The 27,326-nt window shown below is 27.9% G+C and overlaps 1 protein-coding gene across 1 annotated transcript in view; it reads left to right on the top strand.

Annotated features, from left to right (window-relative positions):
• The window catches only part of LOC112600099 (octopamine receptor Oamb-like), a 74,196-nt gene extending 49,655 nt beyond the window's left edge, over positions 1–24,541 (top strand). Inside the window, exons 2-4 of the mRNA XM_025347261.1 lie at positions 2,817–2,894; positions 20,916–21,723; positions 24,401–24,541. Coding sequence (XP_025203046.1) covers positions 21,472–21,723; positions 24,401–24,541 — 393 coding nt within the window. The 5' untranslated portion in view covers positions 2,817–2,894; positions 20,916–21,471. The remainder of the gene's footprint in view (positions 1–2,816; positions 2,895–20,915; positions 21,724–24,400) is intronic.
• The last annotated feature ends 2,785 nt before the right edge of the window (positions 24,542–27,326 follow it).

The following is a 27,326-nucleotide window of genomic DNA, read 5'->3' as shown; positions in this document are numbered from 1 at the left end:
GTTAATCATCTTATTAACCGTAATATTAATTTATTACTGCACAAAAAACAAAAACCAACCGGATCGCGTATTTTGTATAAGTATTGGAGTATATGGAGTATATTGCGTACTATATATATATATATATATATATTTATGTATGCATTGCGCACCAAATCGACGAGAAATTATCCGATCAATTTATAAAAATAATAACATTTGTGCTGCTTCCATAATAAGATTTTTCGACTTAATTCATATCTGTATATATGTATACATACAATATACTTATATATATGGACATTTGGACGTATTCATAATATATTATAAGTATTTATCATTTGTATTATATTTGGTGAAAATGGGACTTGATGAAAATACGGACGATTAATTTTATCGCACGGAATAAAACGGTTGCGGTATATATAAATATAGACAGTGGCCGGAAAAGTGGCAAAAATAATTGAATATCTTTTGGGGCGCAAACAGTTAAATACCACTGTTGCTATTCCGGGGGGTGTGTTATAAATGGTAACAATCGCCACCGCATCAATTTTCATTATGTCAATATCAAATGCCGTTGCAACCACCGCACATTGATGATGAAACTGACGATGGCGATGGTGTGAAGAGCACCGGCACAAGTAACACAATTTTCCCTCAGACAATTATTTTATACCCCATAAAAATACGAAAGCTAAAAGGCTCTCTGCGCGTTAGGAGTTCATTTATCTTAGCGACCCACCCTCTCTTCGCCGTCGCCGAATGCCAATCACTCGCCGTTGAGGTCGGTTGATCGATTATGCCGAGAAAAACGATATCTCATCGTCATCGTCACCACCATCACCTCCGTGGCACACTAGCACCTCTTCTATAATCTTATTATACGTAATATAATATATTTTCTGTCACTGTCTCTTTCACTCTCGTATACTGATTTGGCATAACGACTGCCTCTGCTGTACACCAACAAGAATAACAACGATGTCGATTAGAAACATACGTACGCCCGCCAGTTTTTTTTCGTATCCATATAAACTGCAACACATGGTACACAGTATAGAATATAAAAAGACTGATTTTAATTTTAAATCGTAGTGATAACGCACAATAAATACACATGGTCCCTATCAGAATTAAAAGTTAGCCACCGTAATAAATAAATTCACATACCTATCTATTATTGCGATAAACAAAAATTTATAAATTTACAACAATATGGTAATTTCTTTATTTCAAAAAATTATCAGATATAATCACGCATAATATTTTTACGTGATAACGAAATTCACATATTACATGAAAACTGCGATTTCAGATATTAATAATTATTTGATATAACCCTCAGGTACAACTGCAAATTACACACTGACGGTGAAATATGATAATATAATACGATTATTAGTGTATATATAGTGTTACATACAAAAATATTATAATATCAACAATATTAATCAATCGTTGTCTGAATGCGAAATCCATCTAGCCATTAGCCAGTCGAGTAATTTACCCATCTGCAGTATTTATTCACGTAATAAAATTATATTTTATCTCAGTCAAATGCTATAATGAGTGACCGTCGATAGTCATTTAGAGCAGTCACGGTATTTCATCAAAATCAATAATTAGGTATTGTTACGAGGACATTTATTGCACCAATGTATACTCCATGTATATATACAATTTAATTATTTGTAAAGCAATTAAATTAGCAAGACTCTTTTTTTTATTTTTTAGAATGTTTACGAATCTTAAAGGTATAAACACTAAAATCTGATTTATTTTTAAATAGTATTTAAATAGTAGATTTTTACTGAAATAAGTAATTTTCAAACGTGTTACCTAATCGAATATCATTAGAATACTAATAATTTGAATTTTTCAAACGAATTCGTACGACGTAAAAATAAAATTTATTAGTGGTAAATTAAACGTGAATAATTTGTTTTGTCAAATTAAAATTCTTAGTAGCAGACTTGAAATAGTCGTATAGTCCTGCAGAATATATTATACACTTAATAAAACATTATTTAGGGCATTATATTTTAGTCTTAATTATAAATATGACCAGTCTTTTTTATTGCAGACTTTAATAGACTCCCTATTTTGGGTGAGCAATATTTACACCGATTATGATTCAATAGTTTTTTTTCATACACTATCAAAAATATATTTGCTACTGAACAAAATAATAAAAAAATAATTCATGTATTTTTAATGATTTTTTTATCTCACTTAAACACATTTATTTTTATTTACCAATAAGTATGCTTTATATAGTACTGGGTATAAACAACGTATAATAAAAATAAAAACAAGAGATATATAAGAACATAGGGACCTAATTTTGACCACCATGAAATATAACTTCACGTTGTCAAAAGTTGAGTGATCAGTTGATTTTTTTTTTTTGACATACTAAGTCATTCTTCTTACGAATCTAAATATTGTTAATAATATATATGTATTAATATTAAAATTTAGTTAAGTTCAATTTATTGTTCAACAATAACATAATTAACGTATGCACCGAAGGTATTTTTATTATACGGAAGCTAATGGAATCCGTCACGATCATAATACAACTGTATAATATTATACACTCAGTGTTTTGAATATTAAAATTATGAATGAAATGACAATTGAAAAATTACTTTTTATAGCAGAATTTTACTCCTTACTATTAAATATGTATATATATATGTGTGTGTATGTGTATATTGATTGACGTTTTGTAAATAGATTACTGGTGTTCTAGGGCTTATTTAATAATTATATTGTTTGATATTTTTGATCGAATTATAACCTTATTTATTTTTTGTTATTCTTATATATAGGTCATAGATTGTCAAAGCATATTGAAATCAATACATTAAGACATTAAGACTTTTTGGAGTGCAATTTTTAGCCACCAGGTGAGTTAATGTCATTACAATAAGTTAATATATAAAATAGTTCAATAAAACGTTGCATTATTTTTATTTTGAATTTTATAATAAACTTATCTTTTAAAAATTTGGGATTAATATTAAAATGAATAAAAATTTTAGTTTAGCCCAAGAATATGTGTATTAACTAGAATGATCAATATTTTTTTTTTTTACTTATTTGAAATATACAATCTATACCTAAGAGGTACAATAAGTAAATGTGGTAGAGAATTAAATTATATATATATATTAACATTGATACAATTAAAAAAAATAAATAAATAAAAATAATAATAGGAGAACAAAAAACATATATAAAATTATTAATATTAAATAGAATTTATAAGGGAAATCAATAATGAGCCAAATAATTAACAATGATATTTATCCATCATGACGGAATATATCTAATAGAAATTTTTAACAAACTTAAAAATATAATAGTAGATTGAATACTTACCGAATTTCGTTTACTTTTGTCATTTTATTAAATCTGAAAGCAGCAATTACAAAATAATGTTATTTAATCGTAAATATTGTTTCATAATAATATACATACATTGTAAAATAATATATCATGTGGTAATTAGTAAAAATTCAAAACAAAACATTATTATTACACATATATATAATTAATGCTTTTATTAATTCTTAATACTATTGTAAACAATATGTAATATATATAAAGAAATAAATAAATAAATTATGGCGCAGGTACATAAAATATATATAACATTCTGTGATATTGAACGAATATTCGTTTTCATTTTATGTACTACATTGAAACAAATTAATTTGTTAATTTGCATATACAATCATGAAAAAATCGAATTATTATTTTACTGCAGTTTTCAAATATTTTAAATTAAAACTTTAATTGTAAAAATATTTTTTATTTATTTATTTATTTTTTTTTTAGATTACTTTAGAAATATTTGTTACGAATCATGATTACATACCATAATGGTATGAATTTATTATACATATTAGTTATTGTATAATGCATACCAAGTGAACTGTAGTTGTATAATTTGTCAATTATTTGCATTTTGCATAGGTGTATATTATAGTAAATATTTAAAATATATTAAAAAATCTTATTCATTATCTGTTCAATTATTTACTTCGTAATTTTTCATTTTTTGTCATGATGTTATCATAGTAATTTCTTATTTGATGAGTTATGATAAAAAATATTAAGTAGCTTATCATCCAATTACAACACATAATATTACATTTATACAAAAGAGATCCGAGTGAACAATGATTTTAATACAAAATAATAAATTAAAATCGATGTGTAGGTAGAAATTCAAGATATCTATTATCTACCGATTTGAATTGAAAATTGTTATTGTTATTATTAATATAATTTGTATGATTGTTCTATTGTAGCGCTTTGATCTCCACCCACCACCAGCAATATGAGATATTAGCAAGTTATATAATTTATATAATTATTTAGCTTATTATACACTCTAATCTAATATAACAATCATATGTCTCGTTGATTAAATATATATATATATATATAAATGTATTAGAAAATAATATAAATCATTGTTTGAGATTATTATTGAAGCACTTTGTATTACATAACATAATTTATTCATGTTGATATTTTTTAACTTAAGTTATTAGTTATTTTATAATATGAGGAAACAAACACTTCCAAACAAACGCAAAAAAATAAAAATGAAAATATGCACACTTAATGTACGTAACTGTATTTGACTATTTTTTTTTTTTTTAATGATCTTTTGGCTTTAAAACTTATCTAGTAATAGTAGTAACATACATATTTTTTATTTTTGCAATGGGTATGCGCTTTAATCGTAACAATATGTTATGTCCATACTGTAATTAATAATATTATAAACATAATAATATATGCATGGCATGTATATAAGGTAATATGCAATAATAATATTCAATTGTGTATAGTGCTAGGATAATATGCGAACAACAGAATTTTAATAAATACATTTTTTTTTTTTTAACAGTTTACTAGAAATAATTTGATAATAATTATAAATACGCAACTCAGTCTAGTATTATTATTTTAATGCCCGTGTTTAAATAAAAATTCACTGCAAAAACAAAATTACAATAAATTATTACCATGTATATCTGGTTTAATTAATTCATTTAGCACAGGTTTAATGATTAACTTTAAATTTTCAACTGAATCATGCCCACACACTTATGTATAATATATATTATTTGTTATATATAATTAATAAGCTAACAATGATACGGTTTATAGATGAAAAGGTATATTGATAGCGTTATTATTATACAAGTATACAGCAACTATGATTGAGAAATCAAGTGAATAAAAATACTTTCTTTATTATAACAAATAAATAAAACAATTAACTGTTCCTTAAACAACAAATTAAATTTCTTATAAAATACAGAATAAATAAATTTATTTATTATACATAATATATACTTATAAATTATAACAAACGTAAAAATAATACTAAAATAGATCATGTCTTTTCTAAATAAAGAAATAATTTGATTTTTGAAATTAATACTTTATTTGCGTGAACATTGATTATTTAAACACATTTTGTTCAAAAAAAAAAAAAACTTTGTATAGCTAAATATGAACTGTCTCCCATTGTCACGAAAACATCGCATAATTAAATACAAAGTAACGATATAATAACAGTTGTATACACAAAATGATTAAAAAATGCCAAAAAATATCAATTTCAATTTTTATGGTTTTTTTTTTTTTATCAGCACACTCATCCAGCTATCCAGCACAATCAAAGTCCATTATTTATTTGCGTGAAATTTAATATTGTTTGTTTGGATTGCGTTCTTATAACATTCATCGTAATCCGTCTTTGCCGTATTATTTTCACAATAATTATTTTTAGATAATGCTATTCTTTCTTTAAACAACAATGCAGCATGTGTTTTTTGTCAGTGTAACGGTATTAGTTACAAATTAAAAATAACATAGAATATTGCTTTTCGGGTGCTTAAATATTATTTTTTGGACATTTATTAATTTTTTTTAGCCTTTAATTTTCATTCAAATTAAATTAAGAAAAAATAATGAGGAAACCTTAGTTACCCAGATTGAAAGACGATAGCTTAGACAATATTATATTATAATAGGTATATAATATATAACATATTAACAATGTTTATATTATCATATTATATTTTGTCGTATAAGTAATGCAGTAAAATATGCATTTTGAAATTTAATTGGGGATAGTTAATATGAATTTTTAATCATGATTTCAATATTTATTATCGTAAAAAAAAAAAGTTATGAAAAAAATTAATAAAATAATAATTATTTATAATTTTTAGATATTCATGTACGAAAATAAATTAAATTCGGAGTCATTAAAGTATTCAAAATTGTATCTATTTTAAGATTTTTTTTATTCATTTTCGTATCGGCTGACTTATTATTAATAAAAATTCTTTAAATAATATCTAATTTATGTCAACACAGGTGTATTTAATAACAACTTAATAAATACACATTGGTAAAACTAAAATTACAATGGAAATCATGTATATACACTATATATTTAATAACATACCGTCAAAACCGGATGTGTTGATAATTGCTTAAAATTGAAAATCAGTGTATTACTTTTTTTCTTCTTTTTTATCGTATGCGAGATAAAAAAATATATATTTCTTAAGTTTTAATTATTTTATAATTCAATTTTATTATCTTGTGTAGATCAACGTTATAATAGATACGTTAATGCTTATAAATTAAATAAGTTGAGCTAGATTTTATAATATTATAAACCTAAATAGCTTAATAATCTATTTCTAGATAAAATTAATAGTATTTATTTTTATATTTGTATATTATGTTACAACAATAATTTTTGAATTATTCACTTTGACGTTGACCAGCATCCTTTGTAAGAATAGTTGCATCCGATAAAAATGATCACACATACACAGAGTAGGCGATACCCAATCCGTCACCTATAGTCGAGTATACTCATTTGAATGACTTTTCTAATAAAAAAGATGCCTTTTTCAATCCAGAATGTCAGACATCTGAGATCAGAAGGCTTGAATAAATCTAAGAAAGAAGAAAATTTGCGAAACCGTGTAGCCATTAAAAATTCTATTTGTCTACAAATATATATATTATATACAATTCCGGAATATATAAAATTAAATAACGTCTAAACTGCGCCTAAAGCTCGATGGATATGCGTTTTTGGTGAACATAGCGGCTCAAAATCGTATAGTTTGCTGTAATGATATCATGGCTGCAGTCGTACTACGCCCGCAGAATTCCGGCTACGCGTTTTTTATCACACTGCGGTGTAAAAAAATATTACTCTCGCGTACAACACCAAAACGACGTATTATTGTAGTACGAGTAAACGTCTATTTACTACGTTTTCCCTTTGCCTATCGCCGATAACCGACAATTCCTATCACATATGGTGCACACACAGACGTAAATATAATTTTGCACAACTCGGTTTCACGTATATTTTTCATGTCGGCGTAGTCACATCGCAACTGCACGTCCAGAACGACTGTTATACACGTCTGTTGTCGGACCCCGTACGCGCGGGACCGGGCGCGCAAGGAATCGTAAAACGAACCTACGCCGAATGGATGAAACCGATCGATCGACCGGCCGAATAGATGCCCACATGCACGTGCACACAGACACGACCTTTTTGCACACAATCGAGCTCGTTCCGAGGCCGTTTAATAGCAAACGGCCGACAATGCACGCGCACAAATGTCATTGTACAGTATATTAACCGTGTGACTTACGGTCCAATTGCCTGCGTCGACACGGCGCACGAGGTCTGACGGTACCAGCTGGCAGCTGTCGAGCGTCGACTGTAAATCGCTGTAGTACAACTTTTACCCCTCCCCACGACTACACCGCACCGTCGTTGCCGCCACTCGTGCTGACCGGTACCCGCAGGGGGGGGGGACTAAGGAGAAGATCGGGAGAACGACGAGGTCGAGAATTACTTTATTTTCAGAAATAATAATAACTCCCCCCCACCCGATTATTTCCGCTAAATAATAGTTGTCTTCGTTCTAACCTGCAGCGGCGACAACAGGTCGTCGTCTCAACCGTCGCCGGATACAATATTTACAGTTTAACATCAATTATTATCCCGAAGTAGTACGTATACGAGTTCCGTAGAACGTACGGAACAATTTTTTTCGAAATAGCCAGTGCAGTTCTATAAAATCAATGGACATTGAAAGTTTATACTTTAGTAATAATTATTTTTTACTTTTTACGAAAACTCGATGTATGTCGTCAATGAATAATCAATACGATAGAATACAAGTATAAGTCGTCTTGTCGGTGCTAGATCTCGGATGGGTGACTACCCGATTTTTTAGCGACGAATCCATGGCACCACACGCATGCAATATGCATGCACGTGTTCCATAACCCTACAAAAACTTTCAAATTTACTGTACCTTCTCACACCTTATAACCTTTTATAACCTTAATTGCCGTAGCTTAAAATTAAATTACTATATCTTATTTTGTGGTTTTAATTTAACAGTAATGGTCTTCTATGTAAATGTATTAAAAATATTACAGTTACAATAAAATACAATAGTATAATAAACCTTTCATGAGTGTGTTTAAGTCCTATGTTAGACAGAAAAACATTTAAATAATTATATACACTCAAATAATAAAATTATCCTTTTACGTTTAAATTAATTTATTATGCTAATTAGTTGACATCATATCTAAACGCACACATTTTTCATTGATTTATAAGTATTCAATTTTCATACTGCGGATAACATTATTTTATAGCCCGAATAATAATTTTTAATGTTTACGATTTAAAACTTTAAACATTATGAACAAAGAAATATATTGTATATACTATATACTATAAAATACCATCTCTCATTCAAATATCAAAAGCCTTCGGGATTATAATCCTTATCGCATTAAAAATTCTCTTTTAGTCAGTTTTTCATTTCGCTTTGTTATTTTTTTTTTTTTTTCGAATAACTTAAATAAATCATCTCATGCTCAGATGTGGGCTATACATGGCTATTTGGCATAATAGTGAACATTATTACTTTAAATATATGCATATTAAGTTCTCCAAGCTTGATTGTACAGTATAATAATTCATATAGATATGCGTAACGATTGTTTTATCTTCTGAAACCACCGTAAATATATGTTACAGTGTTTTGTATTCTGTAGTTAACTTGCATAACTCTGCACTTGCCGCTTACAGTGCGTCATTGTTTCAAACATATTATGCAATAATAATAATTATAGCGTGCATTACATTTAGTGGTAGTGTTGAGAGTGTAAATGAAAATACCACCAAGTCTCTTTCGAAACGAGAGTATCATGTAGGTTATCATATTATGTGTTTTGGCCTTTGGGTAAAAAAAATTCAGCAATGAATTCAATTAATTATCCGCACTCTCTTGAAAACGGGCACCACAAAGAAAATCGGGTATTTTATTCTTCATTAAAGCCCTTAATTGATGTACTTATAATTATCAATCTAACTTGACCACAGATATGTCAATTTTATTATAAAAATGTGTGTTGACTATTAAATACCGATTAAAAACTAAAAAAATTAGCAGTGTAGTGTATGTGATTGAGCTATAATATTATGGTAATTTGAACTATTAAACTATTATTTTATAAAACAGTGATATAAACGTTACCACCCATAAATATATACAATATACATAATAATATAGTATATTGTCTACATTAAATTGTATACATCTAATTATCGTTTCAGTAATTAAAACTTGAAAAATGTAAAATTATGATCTATCCTAACCGAATAATATGAATATAAAAGTTTATAGTTCTTAATATTTATCACGATTAATTTAAAATTAAATAAATGAATTTCACAGTAATTATTATTGTTGATTTTTAATAATATATAACATGTTCTAAATCATACATTAAGTACTATTTACAAATCATTCAAAATATATAGCAATTACCTACATATAGGCTATAAGTACATATAGAATATGATATCCCTTCTAAGTTTCTTATTTTATTAAGTTTTTAAAATGTATTTAATAAAAATTAATTTTTAATTTTTTTAAATTATCTGGTTTATGTAATTATTAATTATCATGTTATTAATAAAATCACTATACATAGTTCGTCTTACACTTTATTTACCATGAACATATTATTGATAACATCACAGAATAAGGATACCATAATAAGACCCCCCCCCTTAAAATTTAAGGTCCTAGGAATTAATTTCTTGTCGTTTCAATTTTTTTACTAGTCATCCTTTCCAGGAAAAAAATACTAATAGTAAATACGCAACTAATTTAAATACCATTCTTTTTTTAACGTGAGAGAGACAGTTTTACTTAACGGCCACTGCGTATTTAAATTTTGCGCTACATATAACACCATTATAAATAATATTTTGATCAAATAATGTTATATATCTGGTAAATAATATGGTATATTTCAACTTTTGGTTCTGTAAAGACTAGCATAATCAAACATTATAATAAAATGTAAACGTATATTATAATGTAATAAAATAATTCCAAGCAAATTTCATGGCTTAAGAATAATTTTGTCTGGATTATTAAAACCAAAGAGTTTGTCTTAGCGATCAAAAATATTTATTACAATAGAGTAATACACACACACAAACTCATTCTAACACCTAGTATAAAGTCATGCTTTAGTTTCAAGTTTAAAAGGATGTCAGCTGTCAGCGCAAGATTTATTTTCTCTCACAGACCTACGTACAACATAGATAAAACTAATGTATTCAAATAAAATCATTTTTTCTTTTGTTAAATTTTTGATTTATTTTAGAGTAAAATTATTAAAGATTTAACACATATATTTTATATTTTATTATAATTTGACTTAATATTGAATTTAAAATATACAAGTATACGATATAGTTCTATGCATTAAAATAGATATTAAATTATTTTAAGTTAATATTTAGATAATCTGCGATTTATTAGGTCATAATACACTCATACTCTAAGAAATATTATATTAAATAATGTTTTTTAATGGATGAATTAAGAAAAATTGTAAAATAATAATTTTTTGTGAATACGTTTTTACTATGTTGCATGAATCTTTACAAAAAGACAAAACAAGCATTGCGCTGACATCCACTTAACTCATTCTTAATTCATGATGGTTACCAAAAAACTAAAATTATATGCACAGAATTATGCCCATTGCGAATGCTTGTTTGATTATTATATATGTGTGTGTGTGTGTGTGTGTGTGTGTGTGTGTGTGTGTGTGTATAATATTTAAACGCAAAAAATCCTCGTTGTGCCAAAAGCGTCGTTAAATGAAAATTTGAAATGTTTTGGGGCAGAGACACCGATATAAAGGTGGTGAAGAGAGAGGGAGAAAAAGAGAAAGATAGAGAGATAGGACTATAGGACTACGTTTCTCTGTTACCGACACCGACCCGTTATACTAGTACAACTGTTGTATATATATATATATTTATAATACATGGCAATGTGGCCAGGGAGGTTTGCGCTCAGGGAAGATTTATTATGGGACACCGCCGTGCGATTTTCCCTCCTCCGGTTTTAGCATCGGTTTTCGTTCGAACACTATTCCACCTCCATCGCCGCTGTTTTAAATGCGCGCACGCCATCGCCATCAGCTCCACACTCGCTCACCATTGTGTACGCTATAGACTACTTGTATGGTGTTGCCGTTTTGGCAAATACAATTGGGTCAACATACAATATTAAATTGTGCGTGTACGCTGGTGAGCGGAAATTCGACGGAAAACGTCCACTTTGCTGTAATAAGATCGTCAAGATCTCAGCTTCAGCGTAGTTAAACGTAAACCATCCGACCCACAATAATAATAATTAATAACACGAATAAACAATAATTCAACATTACACGTACCATTTATAAATGTGGCATTATATAAGTATTTGTACTGCAGAGAAAAAAAAACAATTACTCACACAAATTAAATATTTTATATATTACCTATGCATTTAAATATGCTATTATGTATCAAATATATTTCTGCGAGAGTATAATTTAAATTAAGTACATTAATAACGTTTCAGACACCAAAATGGAAAATTTTCCGTTTGCATAAAGTCACAGCTAACCAATATTAGAACATTTAAATAATAAAAAAAAAAGTTTCTCACATACTTCACTCATAATATTGTCATAGAATATACATAATATACATTTTATTGAAATATACAAACGAAAATAATAGTATTGCGAATCTAGTCAGTTTACATATACATATAATTCCGAGTGAAACTTTTATCTCGAAAAATGCTGTACAATAATAATATAATCTATTCAAATCGTCCGGCAAAGGTTTAAAACTTCAAAACGGGAGTCGATGCGTACGTAAATATTCTATTAATTATACAATAATAATTATCGAAAAGTTAAAAATGTTATAATGGTGATAAACCAATTAATATGTGAAACAGTTAATAATAATACATGATCAATTGAATCATAAAATAAAAATAATTTAAAATTGAGCAAGTAGGTACTATCTTTTTGCACAGTATAGGTGTCAAGTAGGTATTTATAAGGAATGTGTTAAACTTGAATTCAATGATAAATCGTTGTATACAAATAACAATTCTGAGCAGATGCGGTCTGTCAGCCTATATAACTTGCTATATTTTATGATATAAATTGCTATTCTAGTCATTTATTTTACTATTAGTATTATCGTAGGTTATTTATTTTTCCAAATACATTACATTTATTATATTTTTAACTGTTGTAATAACATATTTATACTATATTACGAGTTACGAGTATATTATTATTGTTATTTAATTTTTGAGTTAAAACTATCTGACCGAAAACAGTGTGGTATAAATAAATAGGTAATTTATTAAAATTAATCTATATATTTTAAAAATGTCATTGCATATAATATCATGTATAATAAACGTAAGCTATAAGTCCCCACAAATAATATTTTTGAATTATAACAAAATAATTAACGACATTATTTATAGTTTAAATTAATAAATTTATTCAAACATCTAAAAAAATTATGGTTAATTATTTTTTTTTAGATTTTTTGGATTTAATATGAATAAATTGTTAGATTATAAAGAACCTTTTATTAAATGTTCAAAAATTCTAAGGTCATCGATATTTATAAAAAAAATTTAATTTCAAATGTATATATGTTACATTAAAATGTTGAATCAGTTGGTTAATAAAATAACTAGGTAATTAATGAAATGACTGTGGGTGCTGGCGAGGTCACGAAAAAATAAAATTCAATGCCACTTCACAAAAATAATTTATTCATTGTACTAACAAAAATATTATTTTTGTAATTAATTTGTGATTAAAAAAAAAAATATGCTACGAAAAAATAGATGTAACGTGGTTATCCTGACACAACGGTGTAAGATAGTCGACTGACTAAACCGATTGCTTGCCCTTCCTTGCTACTAAACATTCTCGAACGTTCTCCACACGTTTTTCTCGAAAACGTTCTATAACTTTCTATAAGTTACTGGTGTCACCACACTGCTATGGTATGGCATTTATATCGTTTAGCTTTAGAGAGGAAAAAAATAAAGAAAATTAGAAAAAACAAGGGTAATAAATAATAGATTTATCAAAAACTAAATATTCTGTGTCTCATATTGGTTCCATAGCCAAAATTCTAATGTAAAAAGAGGAAGAGGTGATCTTCGGTAAATTATTGCTGTTGTATTAGAATTAACAAATGATAGGTTTTAAAAATTTACAATTTCAAACTAAAAAATCAAACTGAAATTCTACAAAATAACTATATATTTTATAAAATAAATATATAAATTATAATTAATAGTTTTTTTTTCTTATATTATTTTATACTTAAACTAAAATTAGAAATTAAGCTAACTTATTTCATAAAATAATGAAATTCAACACTTTAACATAATATATATATAAATTATTCAAAAAGATTCATAATTTTAAAACATTTGTATTTTTAAATATTAGGACAGATTTTTGTTAGATACTATTTTTATCTCGACGAATTATAGTTAGGTGTGTGTGTTGATAAAATTCTCAAGTAGTCATCCATCCAGGAACTAGCATGCAACAAAACTGCTAACTTAACACATTAAAAAAATTATACTATATCAAGAAAATGTTATGCATAAATAATTGTAGCAAATTCCAAATTTTTACGGTTATTTGTTTGTTAGTTACATAAACAAAATAACATTGATATTGCGGAATACTAGTTTTGTGGAAAACTTTCCGTTTTTCTTAATATTTTGTTTTTCCAGTTATTTTGAAAAGTATTAGAAATTTTCTACATTTTACCTCTCAAAGTACTATAAAGATATAATTTTTTACTTTAAACCTTCACGAAATTTAAAAACCAAAGCATTTTTACTGCTTCAAAAGATGACGAAAAATAAAAAAAACGCCATTGCAAAATTAATTCATTTATTTCTATGCTCATCAGTATCTAAAAATGCTCCATCAGTGAAGTGGTATATTACATAAAAAATTTGAAAGACATCCATCTGCTTGGACAACGTAATAAATCTAGATAATCCATGCATATTTTATTGAATAGGATGTTTTTATCCTCTTCAAATTGCAAATCGAAAAAATATAAATTTCGAGTGAAGAAACGCTATACTCTAAGTGTAAAAAAAAATTACCTTTGGCCTAGTTGGCGGGGATGTGAATAAATTATGAGCGAAAGATATGCATGCTACTTTATACTTATATACATATATAAAACGAATATCTTAGGTCCGCTCATTTTCCACATCGTACGACATACATGTGGAGAGGAGCTACCACCGTACTTTAGTCCACGCACGTCTAGACCATCAGTATATATAATTTAATTTATTGTTATACACATTATATCTAATGCATATAATATATTAAGTCTAATCACTAAGAGAAACAATTATTACCTCATCCAATCGCCTACAAAAACAATCAACAATATAAGCAGTAAATACAAAATGCCTATAAGTAAAATATAAAAAATAATATAGGTATTATAATTAACATAAAAAAAAAAAATTATCTGCGTTTAGTTTTAACATTCATACTTAAAATTATATCTTAACTCATAAATTGCATACATTATTATGAAAGGTGACTTTGTAAAAGTCTATAATAATAATGGGAAAAATTCTTTAGAAAGACTAATATGTAACATATTTTTTTAGCTGTATTACAGTATACTGTTTGTATTATTATTATTATAAGTTATATATTGTTTTATACCTATTACAATTATTTAACTAAAAATTCCTTTGTAACTAATTAAAATTATTGTAACTTGTGTTGTTTGACACAAAATTGATCATTATCGTAACGTCAATAATTATTTCTTGAATAAATAGGTATATTTAATAAAACTTTAATTTAACACTGTTAATATTTTTATTAAACAAGAAAGTTAATCTATTTTTATTTTTTTCTATTCGATAAATGAACAGTTTACTTGTTGAAACATTGTTGAAGTCCTTAAGTTAAAATAAAGTTCAATGGTGTCATGAGTCATATTAGCAATTAAGATATAATATTGTTCATTATAATTTCAAAACAAATCTACCAACAACTTGTTTCGAAAACGGATAATTATTTTCACGATTTTTACCACCAAACCATTTAACTTAAAAGTTATAACAATGGAAACCTAATACACGCCTCGGATCCGTTGTTAAGTAAATAGTTGTTGGAGATTGGCAAATATTTTATGTAAATATCTTACGAGTAAATACATTTGTAAAAATAAAATAAAATAATAATAACCATCACTAGTCCATTTAATATTATCATATAATAATAATAAGTAATAACAATAATATTACATAAACATTAAAAAATACTCGTACTTTATTTTTTTCAATAAACACCTAATCGCAATTTAGATATAGCGTCCATTGAGATTTGTATTGGTTGTAATAGTTGCATCATATATTATGTATAATAATGTGTAATTAAATAAAACGTCAAAATGTACGTACTCAAATTGTTTGTTTAAGACGCCGTGTTATTGTAATATTAATTTAAATAATAGCAACAATAATAGTATTATGTACATATTATATTATTAAATAAAAAAAAAAACATGACAACACATATGTATAACCAGAAAAAAAGTCGTTATGTGGTAAAAAATAAAACAGAAGGACTAAAAAATATGAGTTCAAATTGTACAGTAGGTACTAGCTGGTGGTATACCCTAAGTTAGTAATGGAATAAATCAAGCGTTTGTATTTTATTACGAAAATGTTGTTTTATGAATACAAAATACATTTAGGAAAAAACTATGAAGCAGATGTTCCTCGGCTAGACATGGCATGTTATGTGCATAAAATATAAGCCTATAATAATATTAATTGTATATTATTCTATTTTATATAGACGTTTATTGCGTGGGTAATGGTATGTTTCTCGACTCCTATACATAGGTACATAGCTGGACGTGTTATGTGATATAATAATGAAAAATGAATTTAAAGTCTCGAAAACGTCAAGTCTGTGTCCACGAAGGGTACCTACCGTTCACTCCAACTATCCTATCAAAGGTCGTAGTCCATATAGACAGGAGTCAAGGCATTAAAATACAATACACATTATATACGATTGTACGCGGTACCTATACATAGCGTGGTAAACACGGGCCCATGCTGTCGACAAATCCCTTTCTACATCTTCAACCCCTCACCCCTCCCCGATCATAATATTTTCAAGAGCAAACAATAGTCGAATAAGTACTTGGCGGCAGCGTAGTACTTAAATGTATTGTTTCGGCACGTCATAACAGATTTCGGTTTTCCTGCGTTAATATAATAGTTTTACGGTTTCAAAAGCTCTCTCTTTGTACGCATATAGGTATATAATCATATCGCTCACACATATACACATACGTGCACGCGCAAAAACACAGCCATACAATATATACTCACGGGCACAAACTATTTTCTTTGCAACGAGTTTACTTCGAATGTTACCCACCCACCTTTCACTAACGTACTGAAAATACACCAAATATGTATATTATATTTCACCGTACCAATAAGATACGAATCTTTTCTTTTAACATTCTCCAACATTAAGGAGATGCGCATTCTATCTTTCATGTAATATAATAGTCTTATTATAGTCTCTTCAAGTGATTGCAAAAATCAAATCCAATCGATCCCCATGCATGTCATCATTGAGTAAATTACTTGAATCATTATAGATTCTGAACAGAACGATGAATGTAGTGGTTTCACAATAATATGTTTTTTTATTCATTTTTATTTTGTATGTATCTGGACATTTTTTACTGAATGAAATATAATTCGATCTCAACTTTTAGGAAGAATTCTGGTTAAGAATTTGAAAAAGTTAAAAGTTCCACGTATTTTTTTTCTTAATAATCAAAAAACTAAAAATAAATAAATTATAGAGTAACGTGAATATTTCCTGAATACTAATATTTGAAAAAAATTGTTTTATTATTTTGCCATAAAAAAAAAAAAAAAAAAAAAATCAACGTAGAAAATATTCACTATTGGTTAATACTTAAAATATTAATTTCCACATATAATGAAATTTTAAAAATATTTAAGTTAACATAAATCTATACGTCTTGTACCACGAACCTATTCACACCATTCTTCAATAGTCTCGCCAATATTGATGACTTATAACTTATAAAAAAATAATATGTGAAATAAAATTAAAATAATACATGCGATTCGTTTTTGGAAAAAAATTTATTACGATACTTTAATAGAAAAATAAATGACTAATACTTAAAATAAAATAGTATTATTTATAACTAAATTATATTGTTTATTACATCACTTAATAAATGACAAATTACAATTGACATATACCATACCTACGCATATTAACTTTCCTGATTACTTTTTAATCTAATTCTGACAAAAAAAAATAATCTAATTTAAATATAGTTTAATTGACCACAAATTATGGGTAAGACTCTATAATGGTTTAAAAAATGATTAATTCCATTAATCAGGAGTCATTATACTTTTTCACTGATACTACACAGATTGAATGAAAACGCTAAAAATAAAATGTTTATAACATCAAATTTATACGTGAAAAAAACCTAATCAATAACTAACTATGATTGTATTAAAAAGTTTACAAGTTTTGTTTGATTAATGAATTATCGACATCGTTAGCATTGTATACAATATATTATAGTTAACAATTATTTAATCGTAATAATATCGTCTGAAAATAAGAGTGTATATTATAATATCGAAGTACTGGGTATAATAACATTATACATGCTTGAATCATATATTCATAATATAATATGTGTTTGTCAAAGTCATATATAATAATCTATATGGTACGCAGTTCCGGCAAAGCATATAACAATATAATGTCACTTTTCGAGCGCAGTAAATAATAAATATATATATATATATTCTTATCACTGTTTGTCAAGTGGGGGCATCGCGTATAGTGGTGCAAAATGTATTCTAAAAGACGTCTGTCTTAACGACATTTCTTTCGAATTTCCTACTTTATATTTAATTTGAAAAGTTTAAAACGTCTTTTGGAATTACGTATACGCGTTTACATACGTGTTTCGCCTGCAATTACCCCTGGCGAAATGACAAATTACAACGCCCGCATTGCTATATATGGATCTACAGTGTGATTTACTAATCAAGCTCATCGCCATTTTTTTTTTTAATAATGAATTTGTTTAAGTCCTAGTTTTATTTTAAGTACATTTAAAAACAATATTTTAAAATATTTGGATTTTATAAGATGTATTCTAATATTCTATAATATTGATCCCTACTATACTTTTTTTAACAAAATAACCCAATTATTAAGCAAATGACTTGTTCGAAATGTATTTATGTATCCAAGTCGAAATTCAAACGAATAATTTATAAATTATTTACGTTTTTTTTTATAATAGTCTTATGACAGTAAGTTTGGAATAAATAAGTAGAATATGATAATTTAAACATTTAAATCAATAATAGGAATTAAAAAATTGTTCAAGTATAATAAATATTAGATCCAATATCATACATTTATATTTTATATTTGTATAATACAATTATTAAGTACCTACTGTTATCTTTAGTATATCTATACAATTTAATAACTTAAACATTAATCTTTCAAATTTTGATTTAAATACATAAATATTTAAAGAAAATAAATCCCACGATTAACAGTTTTTGTTGAAAACTGTTAATTTTCATTATTGTAAAAATAAGTTCCTTAATACCACAAGATACTTCTTAAATAGTTACTATAAAATATCTAAATAATTGCAAATATTATGATCCTCGTTACTATATTAAAAAAAAATATTTTGTTGAATATGTTCTGTGAATCATTCTGTTTATGATACATGTTTACTACTATATTATATGTTTTTATATCCGCAAAAAATGCCGTCAATGTGCTAAGGGTGACAACGATGAGTATAATAATATATTAAAATAACCTATTTCAAAACCATATTATTGTATAATAATATCAAAATAATTGATTTTCCTCTACTTAATAATATATACGATATAATGAGGTGTATGTGTATAAGTGTGACAATGTTTTCATATAAATTTTTGTATTTAAGTTGTAATTTTCGTATGACTGATAGTTGATAGAACTAGGATAGGGTTCGTTAAATGTGTTTATATTTCCTAAATAATTATTTGAGGTACCTATAATTTAGACACTATAATTATGCTGACACAAGTGTTTGAAAAACCAAATTATATCCACGTCGTTTGTAAAAATCGCATAGTGTAAAAATATTGCGAATACATGTCACGTTTTCAGCTGCCATTGACTTTATATTATTATAATACAATAACGTTTAAAAGGGTTAAATAAAAATAAACGTAAATAAATAATTTGAAAAAAGAGTTTCACGAAATAAATTTAATTACATGTTTGAATACAAAAGGACTGTAACCAACGCAAACGATTTATCATATTAAAATAACGATGATCCAATCATTGTGATAAAACTGCTCCGAGCTGCAACCGTTCCCGACCTCTGTGGTTCACGACCCGAATTAGCTGGTTAAGGCGAGGACTTAAGCTACAATAGGTCACATAAAATTGATCTAAATTAAAATATTAAAATATCAATATTTAACTATTTTAAGTGTTTTAGAATCATGTATACACGCGTTTAAAAAACAAAAAAAAAACTATAGAATAGTCAATTACAAGTTACAACTCACAACCCAACAAAATTACAAAATAGAAGGACATAATTGTAATACACTTAAACTTTGATATTTCATTCAAAAACAATGCAAAATCATTACATTTAACAAACAAATATGATTAGAATTAAATTAAAACCACACTTTAATAGTTTAATGTCTTCGTATCTTGTACAATTTATCTGCAGACTTTGTAAAATAATTATTGTTACAAATTAATTCTCCTATAAGAATTAACTAGATACTATTGCCTTAATTTTAGATAACCTGTTAGGTTCATGTGTACCGAAAGTGAAAAAACATCATGACGTAATGATAAACCTATAAATCTCGGGTGACAGAAATTCTCGATGAGATCTCAGCCTATATTCGCATCAATATTGATTATCGAATGAGTTTTTGTCAATAACAATGAACATTTAAAGTTTGATCAACCAGTACAATAGCCGATGAAATTTTTTAATTTGTCAAAGTAAATGTAAAAATAATCGTAAAAGAACGTACGCTATTATGTGGTTGTGATTGCCGAGTCTTAAGACTACTAAAAACGTGAAATAAATTCAATACGCAAACAATACTGGCCAAGGTCGATCGCGGATGTTGACCGGACTCGTATGATAACTTCGTCGCACGTCACACGATCATAATAATATCGTCATTAAATTTTTTTACGTCGCTGTTTGCAGATCATAATATTATATAATCATTTTTAGTTTTCAATTATAGTCTCATTAAATAATATAATATTATGTGTGTTTTCAGGGGTGTCTGGCCGTCAAACCGCATTCTCAAACCGCACCAATAATACGCAGAGGGACTTTGATGACAATATGACGGCAAGTCGGTGGCGATGACTGTCGTCGCTTCGGTGACGACGACCGCTGACACTGCAACCGCACCGCAACGATGACGGGAACGACAACGTGGTCGGCAGCGACTGCGGCGGCGGTTCCGTCAGCGGCCGCGGACACGTGGTAGTGCGTGGCCGCGCATCCGGCTCGGCCGTTCTCCGAGGTCATCGTCGCGTGCGATCGGCGTCGGACGACAGCCGCACCGCCACCACCGACAACACCGCCACCGACAACACCGCCACCGAGGCGGCGGCGGGGGGACGGCGGCCGTCTCGACGGCCGCTCGTCCACGACTGCGACGCGACCGACGGTTCGTCGCGCTGGCCCGCTGACCGCGTCGCGGCGACCACCACTGCCCGCGCGCGCGCGCCGACCACCCCGAGAGCACGCGAGCCGCGCGCCGCCCGTCCACGCTAACGGTGGCCGAAACGCGACCGCCGAACGCCCGCCGCCAGTGGCCGGGCCCGATGAACCGGACCGAGTGCCAGACGCTGCGCGACTCGCTAGTGTGGAGAGACGCGCAGGTTTTGGGCACCCTGGCCGGACTGTCTTTCATCGCGCTGGTCGTGACCGTCGGCAATACGCTCGTCGTGGCCGCCGTGTTCAACAGCTCCAAGCTCCGGTCGCCGACCAACACGTTCATCGTTTCGCTGGCCGTGTCCGACCTGATGGTCGGCGTGGCCGTGTTGCCATTCAGTGCCACCTGGGAGGTGTTCAAGGTAACGACACGAACGCTATAATCATTATAGTTATTGTTTAATTAAAAAAAAATTAATATAAAAAAAACTTTTTTATACATTTTATCTATAGTACGTCATTATTATGTTTTGTCATTATTACAATTAGGTAACCAATTTAAAATTCTAAGGGGGGGGGGGATAAGATGACCCCTGGGGACACCTATTTTTATGGCAGTACATAGAAGCTAAACGTAAGCTATTATATTGCGGTGAATAGCATTAAATTGAAAATACATTTATTTTCCTCTGCAATCATTGATCAAATACTCGTACATATAATACCGAAGAATCGTCATTATAAACAATACGAAATAAATATTTAAGCTATGCGTGAAATCAGCCACTTCCAAGACCAATTTGTTGGAAACTTATTTTGTACTGTTAAAATGAATCACGACGATTAAAAACAGATCTGACGACAAAAATGAACTCCGTAAAAATTGGGTAACTAGTGCACCAATAGTAAATAGTGCGGGTTTACCCGAATTATAGCTGTTCGTCTATTTTTCATTCATATATAAGCAGTACAATCATTTTTATTTATAAATATCCCGCATCTGATATTTTCAACAATTTTCATCACATACACGATTATAATGTTAATTGTGGTATATTAGAACATTATCATAACTTCACCTATACTTTTATATTATGTAGGAAAATAACGTTGATGACTGGTTATACGAGACGAGCACGAATAATAATTATTATAAGCTGTGACCCTGGTGGTTGCCTATCTCTACTTTATAGCGCAAGTTTATGAGCAGCCGATGTACATACGTGTGTATGTGTATAAGTGTGGTGTATAGTGGGCATGAGTAGTGCAATCAACAGCGATAGGAATCGCTGGAAAAATACTGATGAAATAAGTAATAATTATTATGAGTGTGTTCGTGTATTACTGAGAAAATACTTTTTATTTCAAAATACATGAACATTTTCGATAATATTTTGTTCCCATAATTTTCAGTCTGAATAAAAAAGTTGTATTTTGTATCGTTATATTTTTCTAGGTATTTTACTCTTTTGAATGATATATTAATTTTTAATTTAATAGTCTGAAGTCGAATTTTTTCGGAGTATTTTGTACATAAAAATCGAATTTCAAACGAGTAATTAATGAGTTATTAATATTTAAAGTTTTAGTGAGCGGAAAAGTAAACCAACATTTTGCGGAGTATCACTTTACTTAGTTAATCTAAACTTAAAATACTTATAGCTCATAAATAACTTGTAAACTTTCAATTTTTAAGTTTTGAGATATTTTCTAGAAAATATTTTTCTTCAGAATATGAAATCAAAAATGTTTAAAAAAACTTAAAAAATTAGAACGATAAAAAATGTTGTTTTATTCCAACTGGAAATTATGGTGAAAATGTATTTTCAATAGCGCTAATAGATTTTAAAATAATGAGTATCGTTTAAAACAAAGTCACCCTGTATATGTATACTTGTTCGTATATACTTAAGACTAGTAAACAATAGTAACAAGGTTCTAGTAATAAATATGTAGTTGACGTATCATAAATAATTTTGAATAACACTCAATGTATAATAAATTGCAGCACAATATTATTACATATACGTCTTGGACTACACGATATAATAATATACAGTACAGCCCTTCTGGCCCAACAGAATAAAACTAAATTTAGTACACAATTTAATAATACAATAGCATTCTCAGCTCAACCAAACAAAATAAAAATAAAAAAAAACTACAATATAAAAAAAAAAGAAGATAATAAAAAATACTACAGCTACTCACAACGTATGACGGCGCCAAGACTGGGTAGTCTCTTCAACTAAACTTAAATAATATTTATAAACTGAAACTGACAATTTGTATTTGGTATAAACCTAACATATTTAAGTTAACTGAAAACTATAATATCTAAAACAATTCAAAATCAAATATAGGTAATAATAGCAAGTGATTTACGCACGCGTATATTCTATATATTCTTATTATAAATTATAATAATTCGGAGATTAGCGCACAAGACTCAACAGAATAATAATAAAGCAATTCATATTTAAATTAAAAAGTCGCTGGCTTTTTGAGCCAGAGTGAATTGTAATATAAAAAAAAAAAAAAAATGGGTATACAACAATTAAATATACAGTAATAATATGTATGAAAAAACTTTAACAAAAATGTGCAGCCCATATAAAATTAAGGGTTGTTATTTATAAAACAAATGTTCTTAATATGTTACCATTTGTGAATCTTGTAGACATGTGATCATCAGAGCAATAATTTACGTATATTCGTTTTCACAACGCTACGACTTGTGTTAATCCAAAACGCGTCGTATATTACTATTATTATCGATTCATGAAAACTACACAAACACATGAAGTGTCGCGTTTACTAATCCGAAATAATTTATATCATTAATCATAATAAAAAATCGTATCACTACGAATGATATAACATATAATACAATATTATGCGTACATGTGTACCTACATATTATTATACAGGAGACTCATGCTAGATATACTGAATGTGCACATACAATTTATCTCGATGTGACAAAACATTTGTTATATATTGTATCTGCGATATCGGCATAATGCATTATATTTTATGTATGTATATATGATACACGTATTTGATATATATAATATGTATTTTCATTTTTTACGATAGGTATGTCGACGTACCAAACATACATTATATCTCATACCAAGTATAACGTTAAGCGCAGACGAAAAAAGTTTTTGGAGCCTAGGACAGATTTCTTCCAACGAGACCAAAAAACGCTATCTTTTTTTAACATTTAATTGTTAAACTTTATTAATTTTATTACTACTCATTAATAATAAAATGTATATATTACCCATGAACAAGTACCATCTATTATTTATATGTGTACCATATAAATAATATTTAAATATCATCTAGTTTTCGAATAGTATACTAATATACCTATTATTTATTTCAAAATGAATAAAAATTATAATTTTGACATTTTTTTAGGCACCTATTTCTTGATAAATATCAATAAATTAATTGATATAATTAACATGTAACTAAAAATTAATTATATTGGTTTATCCAGGTTACAGTTGCTTCTAAAACTACTTATTAAATAAATTTACATGTTTACGAATTTATACTAAATATTACCTTATTTTAATTTTTATATCAATATTCCATTCTAGTTTATATGAAAAATTAAATTTTTACCTTGTATTAATAATACACCCCTAGTTATATTCGACAAAAAAAAAAAAAAAAAACAAAAAAAAACGAATCGAAACACTTAATATAATTTCTATGGTTAAATTAACAAAACTTGATTAATTAAATAATGAGAATTTGTAATATTGAAATTTAACCACCAATAGACTTGACTATTTTTTTTACTTTTTTAGTATAAAAATATTAATTACATATTATATGACAATAAAATAGTTGAAAAAAAAAATAAAGAAAATTATTAAATATGAGATATTTAAAATACTTTGAATAATTTATGGCTGAGATATTGGTATGTTTTCTTCCCGTTTTATACACTAGTTAAATTGTTATATCATTTAAAATGACCAACGCCTCGATTCGAATAAAGGTCAATCGATCTAATGGTAGTAGTTCTACCAAGTAGATAATTAACACGGACAAACGTTCTCATTTAAGCGAATCGTCCGAAAAACACCGATCGTTAGTGGAGAACGACAGATGAGCATGTGTAATCGATTATTAATTATCCAGTAAAATGTTATATAGTGTTTATAGATGATAATACGGTTTAAAGTTTATTATACATTATCAATACTAAACTATATTATAAAGACGCGAGATCGAACAATAATGAGTTGAGAAAACAGATTATTATATGAATATTATAATTTAATTCACTATCAAGATATTGTTAAACTAATGTCAGAAATGTTAACAATTATTATTTATTCATAACGTGAAAAAAATATAATATCCAGGATATAATATGGGCGAAAAACTGAAAATTCTTATTTATTTTATAATGCAAAAATAATCTATGTGGACCAATAAAAAAAATAAAACTAAATTTGAATCTTTTGGGAATCTATATACATATCATACTGAATAATAATATATAAAATATCTTTTACTAGAATCGAACTCACAAGGAAAACTATTTATTTTATTTCAAACCCTCAGTGGGCCAACTCTAACTTCTATTTATATTCTATTTTTGTAATTTTTAATCAAAAATTTATTATGACTTATAATTTTGTATAATATTGCATACTACATAATAAATTTGTTGATGATAATTAATTCAAATATATTTTATGCACTTAAATAAATATATAATTTAATAAGCACAAATATTATGTTTTTATAAATAACTAATAATTATTCATTTATCTGGTGCAAAACGTAATGGATTATTTAGAACGCATGCCTGTGTGACAGGCACAATATTGCACGCCAATTTACCCAAAACAACGATTTGATGTTCGTTTTAATATCGATAACAGTTGTCCCAGACATACTTGCTTATAATAGAACTACCAAGATGTGTATATAATTAGTTATTTGTCACTAACATTTAAACGAACTGACGATAAATGCACAATATTACTTGTCTTGATATGGATATTATGAAAATATACTAATATACTAATTGTTTGGTAAACTACTAAAAATCATCATAAAATTTGTTAATTAATTATTTGATTAGGTTTTTGCTTAGCTTTTTAAGCTTACACATATTATACAGTGCAAATAGAATAAATAGGTTTACATTTTTTAATAACAAACATCATAAAAGTATAAAACGGAATATTTCTAAAATGATCTTGTGTATAAATAAATGAATTTTTGCATCTTTCTTTTTTATTCTTCATAATAATACTCGTAAATTTAGATACTTTGAGAGTCTATAGTGACATTTATTTTTAACTTTATAAATCTTCTTTTAAGCTATTTACCTGTTTATATATATATATCGAGAGTCCTGTTTGACTTAAAGTCTTGTTCTGCATCAGTACGTTTTCCATAATATATTCTTTTTTTCACACCTTATTATATTGTAAGCTTTTTGTTATGCATCCTACTTTTTACATACCTTAAATAATAATATCCAGACTTATAATTATTGATTAAACAAATGGTCACGGTGTTTAGGTTAAATAAATTAATAATTAATCGAATTTTTACGTACGACACAACACACAAAATTATAAGCTTCGAACGCATAAACATTTGAAACGCAAAAATAGTGCGATCAAATATTAAACGGAGGAGATAAAAATCGAAAAACACGGCCAAGATGACTATTTTATAAGACAAACTGAAAATGAAAATACTGTAGTTACCATTTCACTACAAGTACCAAAAACCTTATAGTCAGTACCTGTTTAACCATGGTTACCATTTTTGTTTAGAACCTCACTAGACTTTACCAATAAACGTTTCATGATGTAAAATTTCCTTGAACACAACATCTATCTGTAAATTTAACCAGTGAGATTCTATAAACCATATAGCTAACTACTGTATGATTGGGGTCAGAGTTACCACTGTAAGTATGGTATAAGGTATACAAGTGTCAAGAGCGTAACTACCATGGTTTTCGTTAGTTACT

Source organism: Melanaphis sacchari, unplaced genomic scaffold, assembly GCF_002803265.2.
Source record: "Melanaphis sacchari strain LSU unplaced genomic scaffold, SCAv2.0 Contig60_pilon_pilon, whole genome shotgun sequence".
Classification (NCBI taxonomy): domain Eukaryota; kingdom Metazoa; phylum Arthropoda; class Insecta; order Hemiptera; family Aphididae; genus Melanaphis; species Melanaphis sacchari.
Note: the sequence above shows the minus strand (reverse complement) of the source record. Positions and strands in the feature narration are given on the sequence as shown.